General features: G+C 35.6%; 1 protein-coding gene across 3 annotated transcripts in view; it reads left to right on the top strand.

The window, feature by feature from the left end:
• Ift88 (intraflagellar transport 88) overlaps positions 1-23,018 on the top strand; it is a 157,310-nt gene that overhangs the window by 105,495 nt on the left and 28,797 nt on the right. For all 3 annotated transcript variants that reach the window (XM_047552613.1, XM_047552615.1, XM_047552612.1), the window contains one exon: positions 9,214-9,320. In XM_047552613.1, coding sequence (XP_047408569.1) covers positions 9,214-9,320 — 107 coding nt within the window. The remainder of the gene's footprint in view (positions 1-9,213; positions 9,321-23,018) is intronic.

Here is a 23,018-nt window from a genome sequence, read left to right as displayed (position 1 = left end):
GTGTCACTGTAGTATGCTAATTTTAAGTCCTTTGGGTATAGGCCAAGGACTGGGATAGCTGAGTCAATGGTGATTCCATTCTAGGTTTTCTAAGGAATCCCCATACTGCTTTCCAGAGTGCTGCCTCAATTTGCAATTCCACTATCAACATATGAGTGTACCTTTTTCCCCACTTCCTCACCAACAGCTATTATTTCTTGTATTCTTGATAAGAGTCATTCTAATTGGAGTGAGATGATATCTTAGGGTGGTTTTCTTGAATTACTAGAGATGTTGAACATTTTTTCTTATGTTTGTTGATCATTTGTGTATCTTCATCTGTGAAGTGTCTGCCCAGTTCCTTAGCCCATTTATTGATTGGGTTCTTTGTATTTTTTGGTGTAAAGTTTTTTAAGTTCATTATAAATTCTGGAGATTAGTGCTCTATCTAGTGTGTGTGGATTAGATTTTCTCCCACTCTGTAGGCTCTCTCTTCACGTTATTATTTTCTTTGCTGAGAAAAAGCTTTTTAGTTTGAATCCATTCCATTTATTGATTCTTGCTTTCATTTCTTGAACACTTATAGAGTCTTGTTAAGGAAGTCTGGTCCTAAGCCAATATTATGAAGATTTGAACCCACTTTTTCTTCTATTTGGTGTAGGATCTCTGATCTAATTCCTAGATGCTTGATCTATTTTGAGTTGAGTTTTGTGCAGAGTGAGAGATAGGGGTTTAATTTCATTTTGTTGCATATGGATTTCCCGTTTTCAGCACTATTTGTTAAAGAGGCTATCTTTTCTCCATTGTACATTTTTGACACCTTTGTCTAGTATGAGGTAACTGTATTTATGTGGGTTGGTTTCTGTGTCTTCTATTTTATACCATTGGTCTACCTGTCTATTTTAGTGTCAATACCATGATGTTTTTGTTACTCATGCTCTGTAGTATAGTTTAAGGTCTGATATTGTGATACCTCCTGCATCACTCTTCCTGCTAAGGATTGCTTTGTTTATTCTGGGTCTCTTATTTTTCCAAATGAATTTCATGATTGCTTTCTCTATTTCTATGAGGTATATCATTGGGATTTTAATTGGGATTATGTTGAATCTGTATAGCGCTTTTGGTAGTATGGCTATTTTGAAAATATTAATTCTGCCTATCCAAGAGCATAGGAGATCTTTCCATCTTCTAAGATTTTCTTTAATTTCTTTCCTTAGTATTCTGTAGTTTTCATTGTAGAGGTCTTTCACCTCTTTTGTTAGATTGTTTCCCAAGGTTTTTTTTTTTTTTTGAGACTGTTGTGAATGGGATAGTTTTCCTAATTTCTCTTTCAGAGGATTCATCATTTACAAATAGAAATGCATTAGATTTATATGTGTTGATTTTATATCTTCCTACTTTGCTGAATTCATTTATGAGTTCTACAAATTTTCTGGTGGAGTTTCTTGGATCCTCTAAATATAGAATCATGTCATCAGCAAATAATGATAGTTTGAGTTCTTCTTTTCCTATTCATATTCCTTTAATTTCTTTGCCCTTTCTAATTGTTCTGGCAAGAGTTTCTAGGACTATGTTGAAGTGGTGAAAGAGAGCATCCCTGTCTTGTTCCAGTTTTTAGAGAGAATGCTTTCAGTTTTTCTCCATTTAGTATGATGTTGGCCTTGGGCTTAGCATAGATAGTCTTTACAATGTTGAGGTATGCTCCTACTATTCCTGTTTTTTCTAGTGTCTTAGACATGAAGGGGTGCCATATTTTATCAAATGCTTTTTCTGCATCTATTGGAATAATCATATCATTCTTAACTTTTAAGTCTATTGATGTGATGCATTACATTTATTGATTTCCATATGTTGAACCAACCTTGTACCCCAGGGATGAACCCCACTTGATCATGGTGCACTATCTTTTTAAATGTTTTTGTATGTGATTTGCCAGTATTTTATTAAGAATTTTTGTATCTATGTTCATCAGGGATGATTCTGAAGTTTTCTTTCCTTGATGTGTCTTTGTCTGATTTTGGTATCAGGGTGATACTGGCTTCACAGAATGAGTTGGAAGGGTTCCTTCCTTTTCTATTTCATGGAATAATTTGAGGAGGATTGTTATTCTTCAAAACTCTGGTAGAACTCAAATGAGAATTTCTCTGGTCCTGGGCTCGTCTTAGTTGGTAGACTATTGATGGCATCTTGAAATTATCTATGTGATTCTTAATCTCTGTTATATTAAAGAACTGGTGCTTTAGAGATTATATGAGAGCGAGCAATAGCAGTAATAGTGCTGTAAAAATGGAGCAGCCCAACAGTCTGGTAGGCTGAAGAGTTTCTCAACCTAGCACTCCTGACATTTGATATTGGATAATTCTAGGGTGTGAGAAGCCATCCTGTAGATATTTGAATTTTTAACAGCATCCCTGACCTCCACTCAACAGATGCTATAGCAATTCCATCCCCAGTTATGAAAACTGGAAATCTCCAAACATGGCCAAATGTCCCCTGAGAAGCAAAATTGTTGCCAGATGAAAACTAGTGCTATAGCTACAGCACTTCTGCACAGGGCCAGGGTGGAGAATACTTCTAAGCAAGGTCAAGTTTTTTCCTTTATAGAGAATTTCAGAGTCACTGTAAAAATTAAATGAAAGATTATGTGCCTTAAGGAATTTCCAACATGACTTTGGTCTGTACAGTTTTCAATATAAATGTTATCAATAGACTATCTCAACTGTAGCTTTACAAAAGATACAGTCACACCTGCAGAATGTCTTTATTTTTAGCTGAATAGTTTCAAATGAATCAAACAGGATAATTTAGTTTTAAAATATGTTCTTCACCAAAAATTGGCCTGTTCTATAGACTACAGATGGTATTCTACATTTCATAGGACATTCACCATAATCAGTGACATTTATTTTACATTAAATATCCTAAGACATGCTTTGGAACTTAAGCAGATAAGAGAAACAGTATTTGCAGAAAATACAAATTGCCTTCTTATTGTGAATTGGTAAGATAAGTGTATACCTAGGCAATTTTATAGTAGTATGTGGACATTTTAAATTATTTTAGTCTTGATACTTTGTAATACTTTAATGATCATAAACTGGTTATTTATGTACAAATTTTTGAGTGAGTTCTGTGTTCTGCACACCATTATACTAGTGTTGTGGATGTAGCATAAAACAATATGGACGGAAATCCTTGGTGTCATGGAGTTTGTGTTCTAGTGGGAAGAGAAAGACAATAAAAATGTTTGTTTAGTAGTCATACATGCTATGAAGGAAACACAAGTAAGGAGGTAGAGAATGGCTTGTGTTTTAGACAAGGGTGAACAGGGGAGGTCTTTCAGATACTCAGGGTAACATTTAAGCAGAGACATGAAAGAATAGAAGGAAACAAGCCACCAAGACTTGGAAGTTCATTTGATCAGAGCACGGTAGATCTTGTGATGGAAGAGCAGAAAGATAAATCAGAGAAGGTTGGCTGTGTGGACAGACAGGACTAGTAGGGTCCTCTCAGGCCTTATATCAAGGCTCCAGGGTGTATTTTTAGGGAGATGGTAAACCACTGGAGAATTTTGGCCGAAGTGTAATATGACTTGAGGGAGCATCACTAAAAGTAGGATTAACTTAGGCTTCTGTACTTTAAGTCCAGATCAAAAGATACTTCAGCTGCTGTCTGGAGAATAAACTGGGGTGGGCAGTATCCACATGAGAAATCGTAGTTTTAGTTTGGACTGAACTGATAGTGGAGATGGTGAAAGTTGGTCAGACTTTGAATATGCTTGGAAGGAATTGGTGACAGCATTTTCTGGCTGTTTTGCATATAATAGGAGAGAGAGGAGTCTGTGGGGAAAGGAGTCAAGAATAACCCCCCATAGATTTAGGTGTGGGCAAGGATAGAGCCGCTATTCACTGAGATATGGAAAACTGGAGAATGAGCAAGATAGGGAGGAAAAACTCAGTTTGTATTAAACATGTTGTGTTTGAGCTATCTCTTAGCTATCCAAAAGGATATGTTATTTGGGCACTTAAAGTTGGGGGTCTTCAACATATAAATTTAATGTGGTTAGCATGTTTTCGGTGTTATTTATTATAATATATATTCTCAATAACATTTTTTTAATTAAGCATGTGTTATTCATTTGTTCATTCCCCAAAATTTTTATCAGCTCTTTTCTGTGTGCCAGGGCTATAATTTATGTTGTCTTGATTTTGGCTTTCCTTTTTTTTTTTTTTTTTTTTTTTTTGCAGTGCTGGAGATTGAACCCAGGGCCTTGTGCTTGCAAGGCGAGCACTCTACCAACTGAGCTATCTCCCCAGTTCTTGATTTTGGCTTCCTAGGACTCACTAATAGTTGGTTATCTGATATAGTGTTAAGATAATTGAAAAATGTCCAAAGTGCCGTGTAAGTACAGAGTCCTTAATTTTACCAGTATTTGGAGACAATTTCCATAATTAGGTTTCACAGAGGAAGTGACATTTGAAGTAGCTTTCCAGGGAGGTATGGCAGAAACAGACATTCTAGGTAGAAAAATAGCATTAGGAAAAAGAAGTAGATTTAAGAATGCATACTCTATTTTAAAATGTATCCTATTTCAAACACTGTAGCAGATGGAACATGTGTTTTCTTATACTACAAACAAATGAAAAAAGACATTTTCCAAATATTATAAACCTACTAGTGCAAAGAGATAATTAAATTTGGGGCAATTTTGGGGACATTTTCTAATTAGCAGATTAGAAGTACTGTAGGGGAAGGTAGACAGTAAGAATTCAACAAGAAACAAATTCATGACACAGAACTGTAGGAAATATCATGAATTGGAGGCATTTGAAAGTGGGAGGTGTGTCTACTGGTGCTCAAAGCAGAAGGGTTGGCTGAGGAACAGCTGTGTTCCCCAATCCCCTACCTAAATTATACAGCAAGAATTTAGGCAAAATGCAGTAAGGTTGTTGGTAGGTGATTTGGCAAAATGTACTTAACAGTTATTTAATAGAGTCAAAATGATTAATTGTAAAAGTATGAGAAAGAGAAGAATAACTCAGATATTTGTATAGATAGTAGGAGATAAAGTGAGAGAAAATGCAGGGAAAAAAAGAGTTTAGGGGAAATGATGATGTCAGTTTAGGATAGATTATCTTTGTGATATTGTGGAAGTCAGGTGGATATATCCAATCTATTTCATTTTAGCAAAGTTACAGTAATGCATAGAAAGAAATGCAGTAAAAACTGAGGAGAAATGTGTGGTCTGGAATTATAGATTAGTTTTAAATGATCTACAAATACAGTTGAGGTTTGCAAAAGGAGGAAACTTCCCAGGAGCACTTAATAAAGTAAATATAGAATGACCAACAGTGGAACCCTGGAGCACACTAACATTTAAGTGAAATAGAGGAAACAGTAGAGAGACAGAGAAGGGGAGTCAGGAAGATAAGCCAAAGGAAAAGTATTTCAAGAAAGACATGGTCATTCATGAAGTAAAAAAACTGCTAAAAGAATTGGCAGGAAGCCATTGAGTTTGGAAGATCATAGAGAAGTAGTAGCGGTAGAAACAGAACCACTGTGGGTTGGAAATGTGAGTGGAAGGTGAAATAATTGGCCACTTTGTGAAATTTATATTTGAAGAAGAAGGGAAGATAAAATCTAAAGAATGTAGCAGAGTCCAGGGAAGGTTTTCCTTAAGAATGTGAAAGGTGAACATTTCTGTTGGATAAAGGGAATTGTCCAGTAGAAAATGAGAGATAGAAAGTGTGCCCAGAGCAGCCATATTGATGGAAAAAGAGGTTTGAGGGAATGGAATTAACCATACAGGCTAGATAGGTTAACTTCGAAAAAATGCTAGAGCATTTCTTATTCAAGAGAATATTTAACAGTCAGCATACTAAAGCACAAGAACAGTTTATCAGTATCTTTGTAGACCAAGAACAGGACCAAGGCCAAGCTGTACTTTTCTTTGTTGGCAAGTACAGGTTGGGATAGAGCACTCCTTATTTCAGCCCAAGTAAGGGGTTGGGAGAGAAGTCAGCAGGGACCCTTGAAAAAAGTGCCATTGAACAGGAAATGTAAATCATTTTTATAACCCAGAGAAAGACTTTAGAAAATTATTATAGGAACTAGAAGAAAATGCATAATATTTGGCCCCTTGTGTTCTCCCTACCCCCTACCTCTCTCTCTTTCTTTGTTAGCAATGCCAAAGATAATATCAAGCCAAGAACATAGACTTCTATCTCTCAGGCAGAAAGTCATAGACCAAGGTGAAAAAGGATAATACAAAAAAAGGGGATGATGCTGAGTATGATACATAAGAAAGGATTATAGGGAAACTAGAAATGTGTAATAGCTAAATACTAACTGAAGGCAGTAAAGAGTAGAAAATCAAATTAGCAATTGGAAAACTGGTAATTTCTCCCAGAATATAGAGAAAAGAAAAGAAAAAGGATTAAAGAATTTGAGACAGGGTTGGGGGCATACCTCAGTTGGTAGAGTACTTGCCTGTCAAGCACAAGGCCCTGGGTTCAATCCCCAGCACCGCAAAAAAAAAAAAAAAGAATTTGAGAGTTTGATAGATCCAAAAGACAAGGAAGATACATTATAAGACATGTGTTGACAAAGAATGAACTAGAATAGTTGCAATAAAAGCAGAAATCAAAGAGTAGAAGAAATAGTCTAGAATAAGCACCACTCCCCCCCCCCCAAAAATCTTCTGTCTGCGGAGGAAGACAATTTGGATAGCTACCAGCCACACTAAATACCAAATACTAAATACCAAAGGCAGTGGAACAGTCTTTACCTCTGCATGTAAATGTAGCAGAAAGATATTCTTAGATATATTAGGGGCTAGAAAATGTACTCATCTCTCCTTGTAGGAACAAAAAGTTGTCTTGAAAACTCAATAGGAGCTCTCTGGAAAGCTGACTCAAACTTTAAAATTCAAAAGGGGAAATAAATACTTTTTATGTTAGAACAAGTCAGTCAAAATTAATTTAACTCTAGATTAATTAAATTTTCTAGAGTTAAATATAATTATAAGCATAATTTTTTGAGAGGATAAGTGAGAAGTATGCTACATAGCTCTTCATTTATGAGGGTTTCATAAAAGACCATTGAAATCTTGATACTGTTAGGAAAAATATAACAATAACAAGTTTCCCTATTGTGTGAGCAGCATTCATATCTTATGGGTGTTATGGGGCGCAACTTAACAACAGACCGATCACCACTGAGAAGTCCAAATTTGAGAGTTTATTAAGCCGACCAGTTGACTATCTCACACAATGCCCCAAAAAATGGCTATTGGGAAAACAGCCCCGACCACAGGGTTGTAGGGGTTCTTATACCAAAAATTACATTAATCATAAGTGTCTGTTGCTATGATTTGAAATTACACTTTAACATCATGAGATCATCGACAGAGGGGGAAGTGGGTCAAAATGACCCTTACCTAGGTACAAACTAAAGAATGGTTACTAACATCCACACACTGTTCACATGGTACATTGTTTAGGAGCAATAGGAATCAAAAGAGAGCAATTTTTCTTTACATAGGAATTATTATTCTGTATTGTTAAACATGTCACACTAAGTAACTGATGATGGGCACAGAGGCGGGGTGTTCCCATGGGAGAAGCTTATTTCCTACATAACATGGAGTCTCAGAGCAAAATGGAGTCTGTTTAGTCATTTCCCTTAGAGTCTGGCCTATAACATTCTCATAGAGTCAGATCTATCAGCCCATCACAATGGGGTAAAAAGCAGCAAGATTTCTAAAATTCTACTAGTAGTAGAAGTTCATACAGTCTCAGGAAGGCAGATTGATAATATGTATCAGGAGCATAAAAATGATCATAAAGTTTGAATGCCAGTGAGCCCACTATTTAGTAGTTTATCTCAAGGAAATAAGAAAGCTGCACGAGTGTTTGGAAATAATATTAACATTCAGGGAATTGAATAAAATTATGGCATATCATAAAATAGTCTGCAGATACTAGAAACTTTTTTAATGTAACTTGATATTATTCTCTTGGTAACTGGAAAAAAGTATAGGAAAAAATACATTTATAATGTTTAGTTTTGTCTCCAGGTGGAAGAGTAATGGTTAACTTTCATTTTGTTCTTTGTATTTCTACATTTTTTTTTACAAATCCTCTACAGTGATCTGCATTGCTTTTGTATTGAGGGAAACAAATTATTTTAAAATGAAATATTAAAAATATTTAAGGTGATTGAGACCATAAATGGCAGAGGCTATTCTCATTAATGCAGAAACAAAATCATTGTGGATTTTGGGCATTCATTACTTGTTTTTTTAATTTTGCAAATTTTCTAAACTCAATCTTAAGTAATTCAGCCATTTCCAGAATAGTATAAGATGTATAGCAAGCAAAACTAAATAAAATTTCACTGACGGTTATATATGTAAATGATAAAGGAGGCTTTTATCATTGTTTTATGCATTGATATGATAAACATAGAAAACTCAGGGGCGTGTTTATGGGAGTGAATGGGAAGAACACTAGGCTGAGGCAAGGATTTGGGATGTTCTAGTTCCACACCTAGATAACACTTCATATGTGTTCATTTCCAGCCTGTGCTGTTATTTTTTTATATATATCTGATGTTGACTGCAAGTCTAACCATAAAATGAATTTCTTTTGCATTTCTAGTGTTTGAATATAATGTGAATAATAGTTATTAAAAGAACAAAATTACAATAAAAAAACTATGAATAATTTTTATTATTGCTTTCTTTTTTTTTTTTTTTTTTTTTTTTTGCGGTGCTGGGGATCGAACCCAGGGCCTTGTGCTTGCAAGGCAAGCACTCTACTGACAGAGCTATCTCCCCAGCCCCTATTATTGCTATTTTTATTATATGTACAGACTGCATTTTGTATCCTAGTCTCCCTCACAGCTCTTTACATGTATTTATGAATTGTCCTTTAGCACATTAACAAATGTTGTATCTACCCTTTGAGTTCTCACCTGGCAGTGTCCTTGAGCCATGTTTCTTCTAGGGTCTGGCAGGTTAAGGACATAGTGAGTGGAAAGGATCCATTAAACCCCATCCAAGACAGTCAGTTCTCCCAGGTCCAAAGATTATAAAGTGTAATTATTTTCAGGAGAAGAAGAAACAGTATTTGTGCTTATCATTCCTACCTCTTTCCCGAAAGACTGAGTTCATTTGTTGGCCTTTTATCACTATACACATATTCTTTCCTAAATATATTTTTCACAATTTAGGTCTTCGTTTCTTGGTTCGCCTCTGCACAGATATTGGATTAAAAGAAGTTCAAGAATATGCCACGAAACTCAAGAGGTTGGAAAAAATGAAAGAAATAAGGGAACAGGTATCTCATATAGGCCCAAAACTGTTGTTTGTTAATTTTCAAAATGTCAGCCTGCTATAGGTGAAATATATGATGTTACTAGCTTCTGTCAAAAAACAGTTTAAATTTTCGTCTGCCCTGTCATAAGCCAAGGAATAACTGAAATATTTGTTTTAGGATAAAGTTCTGTCAGAAGTGGGTTCCCGGTAGGAGAAAGTACATTGGATTCTGTGTAGTCTTTAATGGAAAGCTGTTAGCACACAAATAATTGTAAATTTCCACAGCAATATATAACTTACCGGTTAATTTGAAGGCTTGGTTTTAATTGGAGAGTCCTGTGTCCCTTGGGAGGCAATCACTTGTCTACAATAGTCATTTTTCCTTAAACTATTTTTAATATAATGGAGTATGGTTCTGAGAAGGGAATAACATTAGCGCACATTGAAGCATTTTAAGTCATTTCTATATTCTGTGCAGTATGAGGAATAGCAGTGTTCTTATTTTTACTTCTTTAAAGAATCATCTACAAAGTTTGAGCCTAGAATATTTAAAAATTTAATGTGAATTTTGAATATCTGCCTTTCACAGAAAAAAGAAGTTCTTAAAATTGATATTATATTAGAAAAAATTCTAAATGAGGAATTAAATTATTTTTTCTTAAACTGAAAATATGGTGACAAAGGACTTACTAAAAATACAATTATCTTGGATATAGAGAATCTAAATTGTTTTTGTTTTCAAAATGCAGTTGTTGTCTTTTAAGATGTAATCTGATAATTCTCTTGTAAAGATATCCAGTTGTAAAAAGATTATAAGCAAACAGATTTTCTTTTACTTTAAAAACTCTATAAAATATCAGGTTGGTTTTAAAATGCTAACCTAGTGTACATATTAAAATTTTGCTGAAATGGCCATAAAACGTGCTAAATGCATATTAATTAGATAACTTGTGTGAAAGCTTTGTAAAATGTAAACTGATATTAACCGAAGTTCATATGATCATAATTGTCATAATCACTATTTAATGTGTTTCATTAGTCAGAGTCAAAAAGAAGTATATATTTCTTTTATTTATTTTTTATTAGAGTTTTATAGTTATATGCAACTGGGTTCATCCTCACAAACTCATAAATGTGTGGAAGTCGATTTCTCTTCATGAACCGCCCCCCCGCCTTTTCCACTCTTACCTTCCCTCCCTTCTGTATTTCAAACCTAGAATGTTTTTTAGAACTCAGCCTATTATCATGTAAAGTTCCCTAATATAGAACCTTGGATGTGCAGAGAGTCACATTCTTCAGACTTTACAAGTTTGAGCATTAGTAGTTTTAGTCAAACTGAAGAATGAACAAACTACTACAAATAGGGATCATGCATAACATACTTCTTACAATTTATAATCTTAAGATGGTATACGTCTGATTTAGTAGACGTTTAGTGTTGACCCCCATTTTTTTAAATTTTGTAACATGTTTTATTCATAAAGATGCTCTTGTGTATAAGTGCCAGTCTGTAAATTTGAATTATGCATATAATATTATCAGTATGGTAATCTAATAAAATCCAAGCTTCCACAGTTCCATCTATTTTCACATTGCTGCAAAATGCAATCAGAATACTATTCTTTTCTGCTTCATATTTAATTGCATTGGCTGTCCAAAGGAAGAATTTTGTCAACAGTTTAAAAACTAAAAGAAAAATTGAAAAAAAAGTAGATGATATTTTCATTTTGCAGATTCATTGAAGTGCAGTTTTGGTTCCAAAAACTGGTTTACCTAATCAAAATTTGCAAAGATTATGAAAATATATTAATTTGTTAAATATGTAATTTAGCACAAACATTAAATTTTTTACAAAGTAAAAATTTCAACTTTAGAAAACAGGTTAAAATAATTTGCTATGTTTAATTAATATAGTAATTTTGGTCTTTATGAAAACCTTTTTTTGTGTTGACCTCTTTTAAATAATAAGAAGTAACCCTCTAACTCCTCGGTAACCTCCTTGTAGCCAGTTCACTGAGAATCTTAATGTAAACTTAGGAAACATTGATTCTGAGAATTCCTGGGAAATGAACTTGAAGGGCAAAGATGAAAGCATCCTCCTTTAAGTAAAATTACTTCTTTCAAGTTTTTAGCATTTACCATTAATACAATCTCCCCATTCTTAGTTGTATCATACTTGAATCAGTAGAGATATTATTCTCTCCTTCTGATCTTTATAGGGTTTGTGTCTAACCTGTGCATTTGCTTTCTCTTCCTTTACCTTTTTCCTCCTCCCTTATCCACTTTGCTTTATTATAGTTTCTCTATATATTTTTGGAATTTCTTTTTCTTCTGACTACTTTGAACTAATATTCTTAAGCACTAATGAAATTTATTATATTTTAATGACTCGATTAATGTCATTGAAACTTTTACGTTCCAGTTACTACTCAGACTCTATTACTCTTCCATCAAAATATTTATGTTAAAAAAAGAACAACAAACGTTGAGGAAATATATATATATATATATATATATATATATATATGTGTGTATATATATATATAATATATATTTATATAATGTTCATTAGTCAGCTTTTATCTATTGTTCTCATAGACCTAGAATCTTTTTATATTCATCTGGTACTTTGAAAAAATAAAACTACCAATTTTTGGTGGAAAATAATGTTATTTTCTGAGAATGTATGCAAAAAGGAATTAGAACTAGTGCTTATTAATTTTTAACAAGCCTTGTTTTCATTGGAATGGTACAATTGTTAGTGGCAACTATATTTCAAGAAGAATATTAAAACACATGGGAACAAATCATTTGTCAGGTACCCCCAGGAATTTTAGAAATATCCATTTTTCTACAAAATATGTTTTGTTAACTACAAATAAAAACTAATATCTACTCACTAAGATAATTCCTTAGTGTCTTTATTAAGACTGCTTTAATAAATTCATATGACTTACCTTTGATGCAATTAAACTATCCAGTGTTTATCTTCCTTACATCTCTCTGTACTTATATGTACCTCTTTGGGTAATATTTTTATCACTGGTCTCATTAAAATTAATATAAAACCCAATGTCACTTGGAAGTTACAGCTTTTCCTTAGTATTTGTGCTCAAACTTTCTTATACCTTAGTCTTTTTTTTTTTTTTTTGCTTCTTTTTAGTTATGCATGACAGTAGAATCCATTTTGACATAATTATGCCAGCATGGAATATATCTTGTTCTAATTCAGACCCCAGTCTTTCTTTAGAATTAAAGTCATAGTCCAGTTCTACAAAGTACTAAAATAAACATTTTGTCTCTCTTTTCAGTTTCCTTGAAATCTATTTGGTTTCTTGGACTTTATTGACAGTGGCTTTTTCCCTTTTCTCCCTTTTCCTTAAATTGTTTTATTTGCATTTAAGAGTTTTGTCTATATTCTTTTTTAAAAGTAGTTTTAACTGTAGATGTACACGATATCTTTATTTACTTATTTTTATATGGTGCTGAGGAGATTGAACCCAAGGGTGCCTCACACGTGAGAGGCAAGCGCTCTATCACTGAACTACAACCCCTTTTTGTATATTCTTATTGCATCTTATATCAAAGAAACATTTTCTTGAGGTTTTTCTCTCCTAAGTTTGACTTATAAACACTGTAAAGGGTGGAGGGATCAATGGGAAAAAAAGGTCCTAGGATGAAAAAAAGAGGCTTAAAGAGAAAGAATGCACACAAGCTGAATTCTCAAGTAACTGCTGTCCATCCCATTTCTATTTGTCTTTCTTAGATTATGAGCCTATGGGGCAAGACATTTTGTTTCCTGGCGCTATGTAGGGTATAAGACGTTAGTTATAATGCCTTTGGAATTAAGGGATCCTCTCCTTTTCTAAGTTTGAACCTAACGCTTCTTGTTACCTTTTTTGTTTGTTTGTTGTTACCTTTCTTTTTGTTTCTTGTTTAGAATAAATTCTGATGCAGAAATATAACATCTTTCTTATATAATTAAACATTTTTAATTAATAAAACATTTTTAATGTCTATATAATAGCTTATTATACAGATGTATCTTGATTTGTTTAAACATTTTTACATTGTTTAACAATCAGGTACCTTTTTAATATTTGGTAATTTTCTGTGATCAGTCAAGTTTTCAGATGTTTCTTGTTAAAGTTTTTGGCCCCTATAATTATTCATAGGTGAGCTCTTCCATATTGTTTGATTGAGACATTGTATGAAATAGTCATGTAATTGAAACCAGGGATTTTCTAAATAATAACATTAGATCTTTACCGGGAGCTACTAAAAAACAATCTTCCTTCCTTTCTTGCCTCTTTCCTTCTGCCAATAGTGGTAGAAATTTGGCAGCAGGAAGGAGAAGGCAAAGTGAAGAACCTGGATAACCTGTTCCTGAGTAATGTTAGCAGTCTTTGTGTTTCTGGTAGCAGCTTTCCCTTTAATTCCACTTTATTACATCTGCTTAATTAGATTAATTAATTAGTTATAATAAGAGGGGCCAGGATGTAACTCAGTGATAGACTGCATGGTTGAAGCCCTGAATTCTGTCCTCAGAACTACAAAAAAAAAAAATAGTATCATACATTTGAGTGCATGATAAATGCAGACACTGTTCTAAGTGTTCTACATGTATTAACTAATTCAATCATTTCAATAAGCCTATGATATTGGATATGATGTCATCTTTACTATTTTTTATAGATAAGAGATCCACATGCAGCTATGTTGGGGCAGACATGGAATACCAGTCTGGGCAGCTGGCTCCTAAGTCCAGGCTCCTAACTCCTATACCTTTCTACCTTATGAATGGGAGAGAAATAAGATTATGCAAGTAAGGGTTTTAGGTTGAAAAGTAATCCTTACTTAATCTGCATCCAGAGAAGTTAGTAACTCATACCAGGAATTACTTTAAAATGTTTCTTGCAATCAGCCCACGGTAATTAGATTAGAGGTTAGGGTCTTGAAGTAGTGCCACTCAAGGTGTGGTGTGTAACCTGTAGAGCCTGGGAATCACCTGAGTTTCTCAGTGTTGGAAAACCTTGGGCCCCAGCTCAGACCTACTCACACCCTACCCCAGAATTTACATCCCTGGGCTAGGGTACTGTGTATCTGGGGGTGTGTGTGTGTGTGTGCGTGTGTATGTATGCCAAATTTTCCAGGTGATTTTATATTTACCAAACTTTCAGGACTCAAACTTTGTGCCCACAAAGGATCACTTTGCAGATAGTCAAACATAAGCTCAGGATACAGAATCTGATTTAAGGGAGGAAAAAGTAGGCATAAATTAATCAAACCATAGATTTGTCAAAATTATTTGAAATGGAAAAAGTTATGTGTAGACTTAAAAAAAGGAAGATAAACCAATCCTGGTTTGTGTGGGTTAGGGTATATCTTCCTGTACTCCTTCCTAACCCCTATTTAAAAACATTAGAGCTAAAAATTTTATATAGATTGATTTTTTTTTTTTTTTTCGGAGAAACTGTCTTCTTCTCGGAACTAGTATGGAAAGGAAGACTGTTCTGCCCCTGTGCTTGGGTAATCTACATTCCTGAGTAAGAAGAAAAGTTGGCACATTCTACATTTGTTAGGGCCAGAAGGAAGCAATTCTGGGCATAGTGCTATTGACCACACCAGGCCAGACAGACTCACTCCCTGCACAGACAGACTCAATCATTCCCTTTTGTCCTTATTGCTGGACACCATGAGCCCTATAGCAGAGTGAACTAACCCCTAGAAATGTGAGTCCCTTAGTTACTGTCTTTATAAAGATGCTTTGCTGTTGTACTTCACTAAACATGAAAAGCACTACTGCAAAGAAGTCTGTCAAAACTAGATTGTATGTGTGGAAAAGAGCAAAATGAGAAGAGTGGGAATTGAGGACTGAGTGTTTTAAATATGAGAAAGGAAGAGAACCAAAACCAGATACCAAAGCAGTTAGAGAACAAAAGGAAACTATTAAGAGGAAAAATAAAATGGATAAAGAAATAGTTTGCAAAATACAGAAGGTTTTCATTACTAACTTCCAAATAGAAATATGTTAATAATTAACATTTTAAAAATTGTTTTTAAATGTTCAAAATACTAATATTTGCTATCCCTTTCCTCAACCATAACGAGAAGCATTTCTTAATGTTTTCTGTTGGCCAGATTGACAAAATATTATGTGATATTCAAAATTAATATAATATGTGATTGGTACTTTTACCCATATTTCCAGTTATTACCCTTCAAAATTTACAATCTATTTGAACAGAAAACTGTTTCATTCTATTTCTTAATACCAAAGAGATTCCATTTTAAAATCCCGTAAAGACTTAGCTTTAAAATCCACTATACTGAAAAATGGCAATTTTTAGAAACTCATGTTATATAATAAAATCTATAAAAATGTCTTAAAACTGTTATGCATAATTGCATTGAATAAATTTCATAAAATACTGAATAGAATATACATCATTAGTATCAAATTTATGATGATTTGTGCATTGATTATATTTTCTTGGGTAAGATTACCAATCACTTCTTAAAGGCCATTGATTCAAGGACTTTCATGCATTGCCCTGGTCCATGGTTCCCTAGTTCATTCAGTCAGAAAGCATTTTTCAAAATCTAGTATGTATCTTGAAGGATCCAGTGAGCCATTATAGTTGCACAGTGTCATATGCCTGTTATCCCAGCTATTTGGGAGGCTGAGACAGAAGGATCACAAATTCCAGGCCAGTTCCTTCTATCCCTAGTTTCTCCAGTGTTTTTAATATGAACCAATGCTGGACTTTCTCAAAGATCTTTTCAGCATCTATTTAGATGATCATATGATTCTTGTTCTTGATTCTGTGTGGTGAATTACATTTATTGATTTGTGTATGTTAAACCAACCTTGCATCCCTGAAATGACACCCACTTGATCATGGTGTACTGTATTTTTGATGTGATTTTGAATGTGGTTTGCTGATATTAAGAATTTTTGCACCTTTGTTCATCAAGGATATTGAACTATAGCTTTCTTTCCTTGATGTGCCTCTGTCTGGTTTTGGTATCAGGGTGACATTGGTTTGATAGAATATATTTGGAACTCTTCCCTCCCTTTCAATTTCATGGAATAATTTGAGGAACATTGATGTTAGTTCTTCTTTAAAGATTTGGTGGAACTCAACTGATAATCCAACTGGTTCTGGACTTTTCTTTGTTGGAAGACTTTTAATTACCGTATTAATTTCATAACTTGATATTGATCTGTTTAGGTTTTCTATGTCTTCCTAGTTCAATTTGGGCAGGTCATATATGTCTAGAAATTTGTCAATGTCTTCTAGATTTACCAGTTTATTGGCATATAAGTTTTCTAAATAGTTTCTAATGATCCTCTGGATTTCAGAAGTGTCTGTGGTGATATTTCATATTTAATCTATGATTTGTCAATTTGGGTCTTCTCTCTCTTTTGGTTAGTTTGGATAAGGCTTTATCAATCTTGTTTATCTTTTCAAAGAACCAATTCTGGCCTTTCTCTCCCCCGACTCACTTTCTTTCTCCTCCTTGTTTTCCATTCTCTCTAGCGCATGCCCTTTCTCTTTCCCCCTCATTTTCTCTCTTACCCTGCAGGGAGACACTCTGTTTGCTTAATAAACTTCCTTATGTGATTTCCCGTGTCCGGCGTGGTTTTGGTGGGATTCCTTACACTGGTGCCGTGACTCGGATGGGTCCTTCCACTGCCTCTTACACAAGTGGAAACCCATCTAATGCCCCAGTGACCCCCCGGACACATCCCCACCTTCCATTCACCCGGACACTCAGCTTTTTGCATGCAACACCGGACTTCAGATTGGTATACAAGCCTTTAAAGCAGAAAATTTATCAAGCTGCTATTCTCCAAATTAAACTTGACTGTAATGAAGCACCCACCCCCAGATGCCTTTACAACCTGCTCTTCCCCAACCAGACTTCAACCATGGACCCCTCAATTAACCTGATTTCTAAAAAGGGAACTCCAAACTGCTTGACCCACGCTGCTCCCTTCCAGCTGGAAGAAGCCAGAGCAGTCATCGACCCCCTTTCCCTACAGCAGTAAAGGAGTTCCTAGAATTAGAGGGTTGAATGAAGCCAGAATTGGGGACAGGCAGTTAGTGTAGAAATAGGGGATCAGTCAAATTGAGGAAATGAAGTCCATGAAAATCATTTGCCTCTGGAAGTCTGGAAGACTGCCCCTGGGAGAATGGACTTTTTACATCTCACCTGCAAAACCAGCCCTAGTCACTTAGGCAGGAAGGAGAGATAAGGAAGGAAAGAACTGGAGAACAAAAGATTTTCTTATAAAAATAGAATCGGGGGAATGTAATGTACAAAGCTGTTTTCCCCACCCTTTCCGATGCAGCCACTTCCCCGCCTCCCAACTACTATCAGTCTGTGAACATCCTAGCTAGCTATTGGTTCATTAGTCAGCTTGCAAGTATCCTTCTCCATTATTGGTCCCGTTAGCCCAGTGGGATTCTTAAAGATAGCTTCACCGTCATCTTTTCTCTCTTGCCTTTCTCTCCCCCTGACTCACTTTCTTTCTCCTCCTTGTTTTTCACTCTCTCTAGCGCATGCCCTTTCTCTTTCCTTTCTCTTTTCCCCTCATTTTCTCTCTTACCCTGCAGGGAGACACTCTGTTTGCTTAATAAACTCCCTTAAGTGATAAAAAAAAAAAGCACCAATTCTTTGTTACATTGATTTTGTATATGGTTTTATTCTCAATATAATTGACTTCAATTCTGATGTTAATTATTATTTTCTGACTTTTACTGCTTTGGGAATGTTTGTTCTTCCATTTCTAAGGCCTTGAGATGTAGCATTAGATTATTTATATGGGATTTTTCTATTTCTATGTAGACTGTCAATGCTATAAACTCCTCAAACTGCCTTCATACTCTCCCAGAGATTTTGATATGTTTCATCTCTATTCTCATTTGTTTCTAGTAATTTCTTAATTTCTTCTCTCATTTCTTCCATTCCTCACTTAAAAGAGTATTGTTCAACTCCATGTGTTTATGTGGTTTCCATAATTTTTCTTGCTGTTTATTTCTAGTTTCTTTCCATGTGATCTGATAGGCTGCATGGGATTTATCAGCTTTTTTGGTATTTGCTAAGACTTACATTGTGACCTAGAATATGGACTATTTTGGAAAAGTTTCCATGAGCTGCTGAAAAAAAAAAAGTGAAATCAGCTCTCTTTGAGTGAAATATTCTATACATGTCTTTTAGGATCATTTGATTTATAGTATCATTTAGGTTCGAAATATCTTTATTTTATGTTTGGATGACCTGTCAATTTGTGTGAGTCAAACCAGAATTTGGCATGAAACTCAGTTCTCCACTTCCACTGGCAGGTAGGATCTACATAAACTTCAGGCCTCTGCAGCCAAGAAAGTTCATTTTAGTGTTAGTAGGTAATCACAGCAGGGTATGCCTGCCAGTGTCCTTTCTGGGGTTCCCAGCCAGCAAACCCAGATTCTTCTTCACAACTGTTGAGGGGTGTGTTGCAGTTCTGAATGGTGGGCTGTGCCCTCCAGTGTCATAGCAATCCCCAGCAGCTCACTGCCAATTTCTTTCCAGGTTCTTGTCTCACGAATTCAAAGAATGCAGTCCACTGATGAGGAAGAGTGAGTGTAGGAGTAGGATTTATTTAAGTGGGAAGAAAAAAGAGACAGAGTTTCTGCAGGGTGAGGGGGACCCAGTAGGGTTTGCCACTTTAGTGTCCTAGTCTAGTGGTTTTTATAGTTCCTGGGTCAATGCTATTGGTCCAAATTTATGCTAATCAGGTTTTGGAAAAGAGCCAATGCTACTAGTCCAAGTTTGGCAAGTATCAGTGCTATTGGTTAAACCTTGAGTTTGAACTTTCCTGAAATCTCCATTTGGGTCTGACCCCATTTCTGTTTTCTGACTGCTTATCAGGCCAGGCCTGGGTCAGTGCAGGATGACAGGTAAATGCACCCTGGCTTGCCACCTGTCAGGCCTATGCTGGCATGATGGACTTCATACAGCCTTGGCCCATGCTCACTGCCCATGCTCCAGTCCTCCAAGGCCACCACTCTGATACTCTGGACAAAGCCTTGGATTCTCTAGGGGCATGTTGAAATATAGCAGATCATTGTATAGAACTCTTTATCTGGGATTTTCTATCTGTATTTTTTTATGTAATTAGAGGCACTGACATTTGGGGCATAAATATTTACCATTGTTATATCTTCTCATTGGATTCTTCCCTTTACCAGTATGTAGTGACCTTCTTTGTTTCCTCTGATTAATTTTTACTTGAAACCAGCTTTGCCAGACATGAGAATAGCTACTCCTACTTGGTTTTGGATTCCATTTGCATGGACTACCTTTTCAATCCTTTTACTTTTAGCCTGTGAACGCCTTTGCCTATGAAATGATGCTCTTGCAAACAGTATTTAGGTAGATCTTATTTTTTAATCCATTCTGTGAATCAGTGTCTTTTAATTGGGGAGTTGAGACCATTTACATTCAGTGTTATTATAGATATTTGTTATTTCCTGCAATTTTGGCCTTGGTTTTCATTTAGTTAGTTGCTTTCTAGTGAACTTCATGTATTTGGGAGGTTTAGGGTTTGTTTTTGAGTTCAGTATATCTTTAAGTATTCTTTGTGTAGCTGGCTTAGTAGTCATGAATTCTTTTAGTTTATCCTTACCATGGAAAGTTTTATTTCTTCATCAATTCTTAAAGATTGCTTTGCTGAATATAACAATCTTGGCTGGAAATTGTTTCTTTTAGAGCTGGGAATTTCTCATTCCAGGCCCTCTTTGATTTTAGGGCCTGAGTTGATACGTTAAAAGTAAGCTTTATTGGTTTGCTTCTAAATGTGACCTGGTGTTTTTCTTTTGCAACTTATAATATAATCCTATTTCTATGCTAGGCATTTTGATTTTGATGTGTCTTGGAGAAGTTATTTTTTGATCTTGTCTAGTTGGTACTCTATATGCATCCTGTATGTCAGTTTCTATCTCATTTCTAAGGTGCTATTATCTCACTGAGGAAGTTCTTATGCCTTTAGCCTGTATCTCATATTATCTTCCATTCACATAACTCACGTTTGGTCTCTTGGTGTTGTCCCAGAGTTCTTCTATATTCTGATCATGGTCTTTTTTTTTTTCCCATGAGTGCATACTGAGCATTCAAGTTCATGTATCCTCACTAAAGCCTGAAGTTCTGTATTCAAGGCTTGAAGTTCTGTTTTCTATGTAATCTATTCTGTTGGTGACACTTTCAAATGAATTTTTGTATTCTTTTATTTTTATTTTTTAATTCATTTTTATTGTAAACAAATGTGTTACATCTTGTTTCTCTGTTTGTACATGAAGTAGAGGCATACCATTTTTGTAATCATACATTTACCTAGGGTAATAGTTTTTGATTCATTCTGTTATTTTTTTTCTTCCCCCCACCCCTCCCACCCCTCTTATCCCTCTGTACAGTCCCTCCTTCCTCCATTCTTCCCCCCCTTCCACCCCCCATTATGTGTCATCATCCACTTATCAGCGAGATCATTCATCCTTTAGTTTTTTGAGATTGGCTTATCTCACTTAGCATGATATTCTCCAATTTCATCCATTTGCCTGAAAATGCCATAATTTTATTATTTTTTATGGCTGAGTAATATTCCATTATACCTATATACCACAGTTTCTTTATCCATTCATCAATCGAAGGGCATCTAGGTTGGTTCCACAATCTGGCTATTGTGAATTGAGCAGCTATGAACATTGTTGTGGCTATATCTCTGTAGTATGCTGATTGTAAGTCCTTTGGGTATAGGACAAGGAGTGGGTCAAATTAATTTTTAATTTGATTCATTGTGTCTTTTCATTTCTAGGAGTTCTGATTGCTTTCTTTTCAATATTTCTGTTTCTTTATTGAAATAGTCTTTTACCTCCCATATTTGCTCTCTTAATTCATTTCTTAGATCTTCATTTAATTCATTGAACATTTTAATAATGAGTTTGTTTGCCTTTTATTATTAATGTATTCTATTTAAAAATTTTTTGTAGTTGTGGATGGGCAGCATGCCTTTATTTTATCTGTTTATTTTTTATGTGGTACTGAGGATCAAACTCAGTGCTTCACACCTGCTAGGCAAGCACTCTGCCACTGAACTACAGACCCAGCCCCTCGTTACAGTCTTAATCTGGAATTTTGTCCACTCCTGTATCTGTGGGTTCCTTTGTTGAGGGATTATGTATTTTGTGATATTTGTTTGCCTATTTCCTCATGTTTTCAGAGGTTTTGGATTTGTGTTGGGGGCTGTGCCATGTGGGCTGTGCTGGGATGGTGCCTGGTGGCCAGCCGGAGGTTGCTTTGGTCACATCGGTGGTGAGGAGGTTAACTAACATAAGCACACTCAGGTGATTTATCATTGGCCGTATTCAATTAAATCCATGCACAGAACGCGTGCACAGGTGTTCCCGAGTGTTCCTGCTCGTGCCTGCTCGTTTTAACCTTGCCATGATAGGGCAGCTGGCTCCTCGCCTGAACTCAACTGGCGTGGCTCCGCCCTCCGCCTCCTGGAGGGAATATAAGCGGGCAGTAGGCAGAAGGCAATAAGCAGCAGCTAGCAGAGAGAAGCAGCAGCAGTAAGCAGAAGCAGCAGTAAGAAGCAGCAGCAGAAGAAGCAGCAGCTAGCAGAGAAAGGCAGCAGCTAGCAGAGAAGAGAAGCAGCTAGCAGTAAGAAGAAGCAGAGGAAGAAACAGCTAGCAGAGAGAAGAAGCAGCTAGCAGTGAAAAGCCGTAGGCAGCGGCAGAAGGCAGATCATAGAGTGGAGAACTGAGAACACACCTCTAGGTTGCACCCTTTAGTTCACAGGATGCAGGACACACCTCTAAGAAGAAGCAGTAAAACTCTAAGAAGAAATAGATCTCTGATAAGCGTAGCAAGCCTCTCTTTCTCTAAAACTTCCTAAAAGCAAAGTCTCTCTTTCTATAAGCAAAGCCTATCTTTCTCTCAAAGTCTCTCTTCCTCTATAAATTAGGGAATATAGGAAAAGTAGTTTATTTTCAGTCCACCTCCAATAAATACCTGTGCAATTGTTGCCGCAGGCGGCGACAAATTTGTGCATCAATTGAGATGGACTCCCTTTCCTCTTATATGTATGAACTTTGGTGTGTAGTTATCATTTTTTGTTCTAGAGACTTCTGATTTTGCTGTATGAATAGATGTCCAGCAGTAGGACCTGGGATTTCCCCTCTAGTTATTCTACTTGGAGTCTGATTGTTGGTTTAGAGGTTTTGTCTCCCACATTTTATGTGTTGATGTATTGTTGATGTTCATATGTGGAGTGAGGTTTATTATTGATTGTCTGAATTGTGAGTTTTGCTCATCAGCAGAGTCTCTACTCTGTAAATTTGAATTGTCCCAGTTGCTTCCCAACCCTTCTTAGAAAAAGGGGGAGTAAGGACTATCAACAATGTTAAGAACTGATGTGCAACCTTAAAATAAATGTTTAGTGTCACACTAATTACCACATGTTGAGGAATGGTGGGGTCATCAGTTAACAGAAGCACCAACAATAAAGAACCATGAATTAGATCAGACATTGAACAGCAGGTGTTAATAATCACAACAACATGAATCCACTGTGTTAATAATCACAACAACATGAATTGGGTAGCATTTATATAAACTATATAATTTTTTTTAGACTGTGGAGTGACAATTCCTTAAGAGAAAATATGGTAGGAAG

This window comes from Sciurus carolinensis, chromosome 5 (assembly GCF_902686445.1).
Source record: "Sciurus carolinensis chromosome 5, mSciCar1.2, whole genome shotgun sequence".
NCBI classification, from domain to species: domain Eukaryota; kingdom Metazoa; phylum Chordata; class Mammalia; order Rodentia; family Sciuridae; genus Sciurus; species Sciurus carolinensis.
The sequence above is the reverse complement of the archived record's forward strand: the minus strand, read 5'-3'. Positions and strand labels throughout refer to the sequence as shown.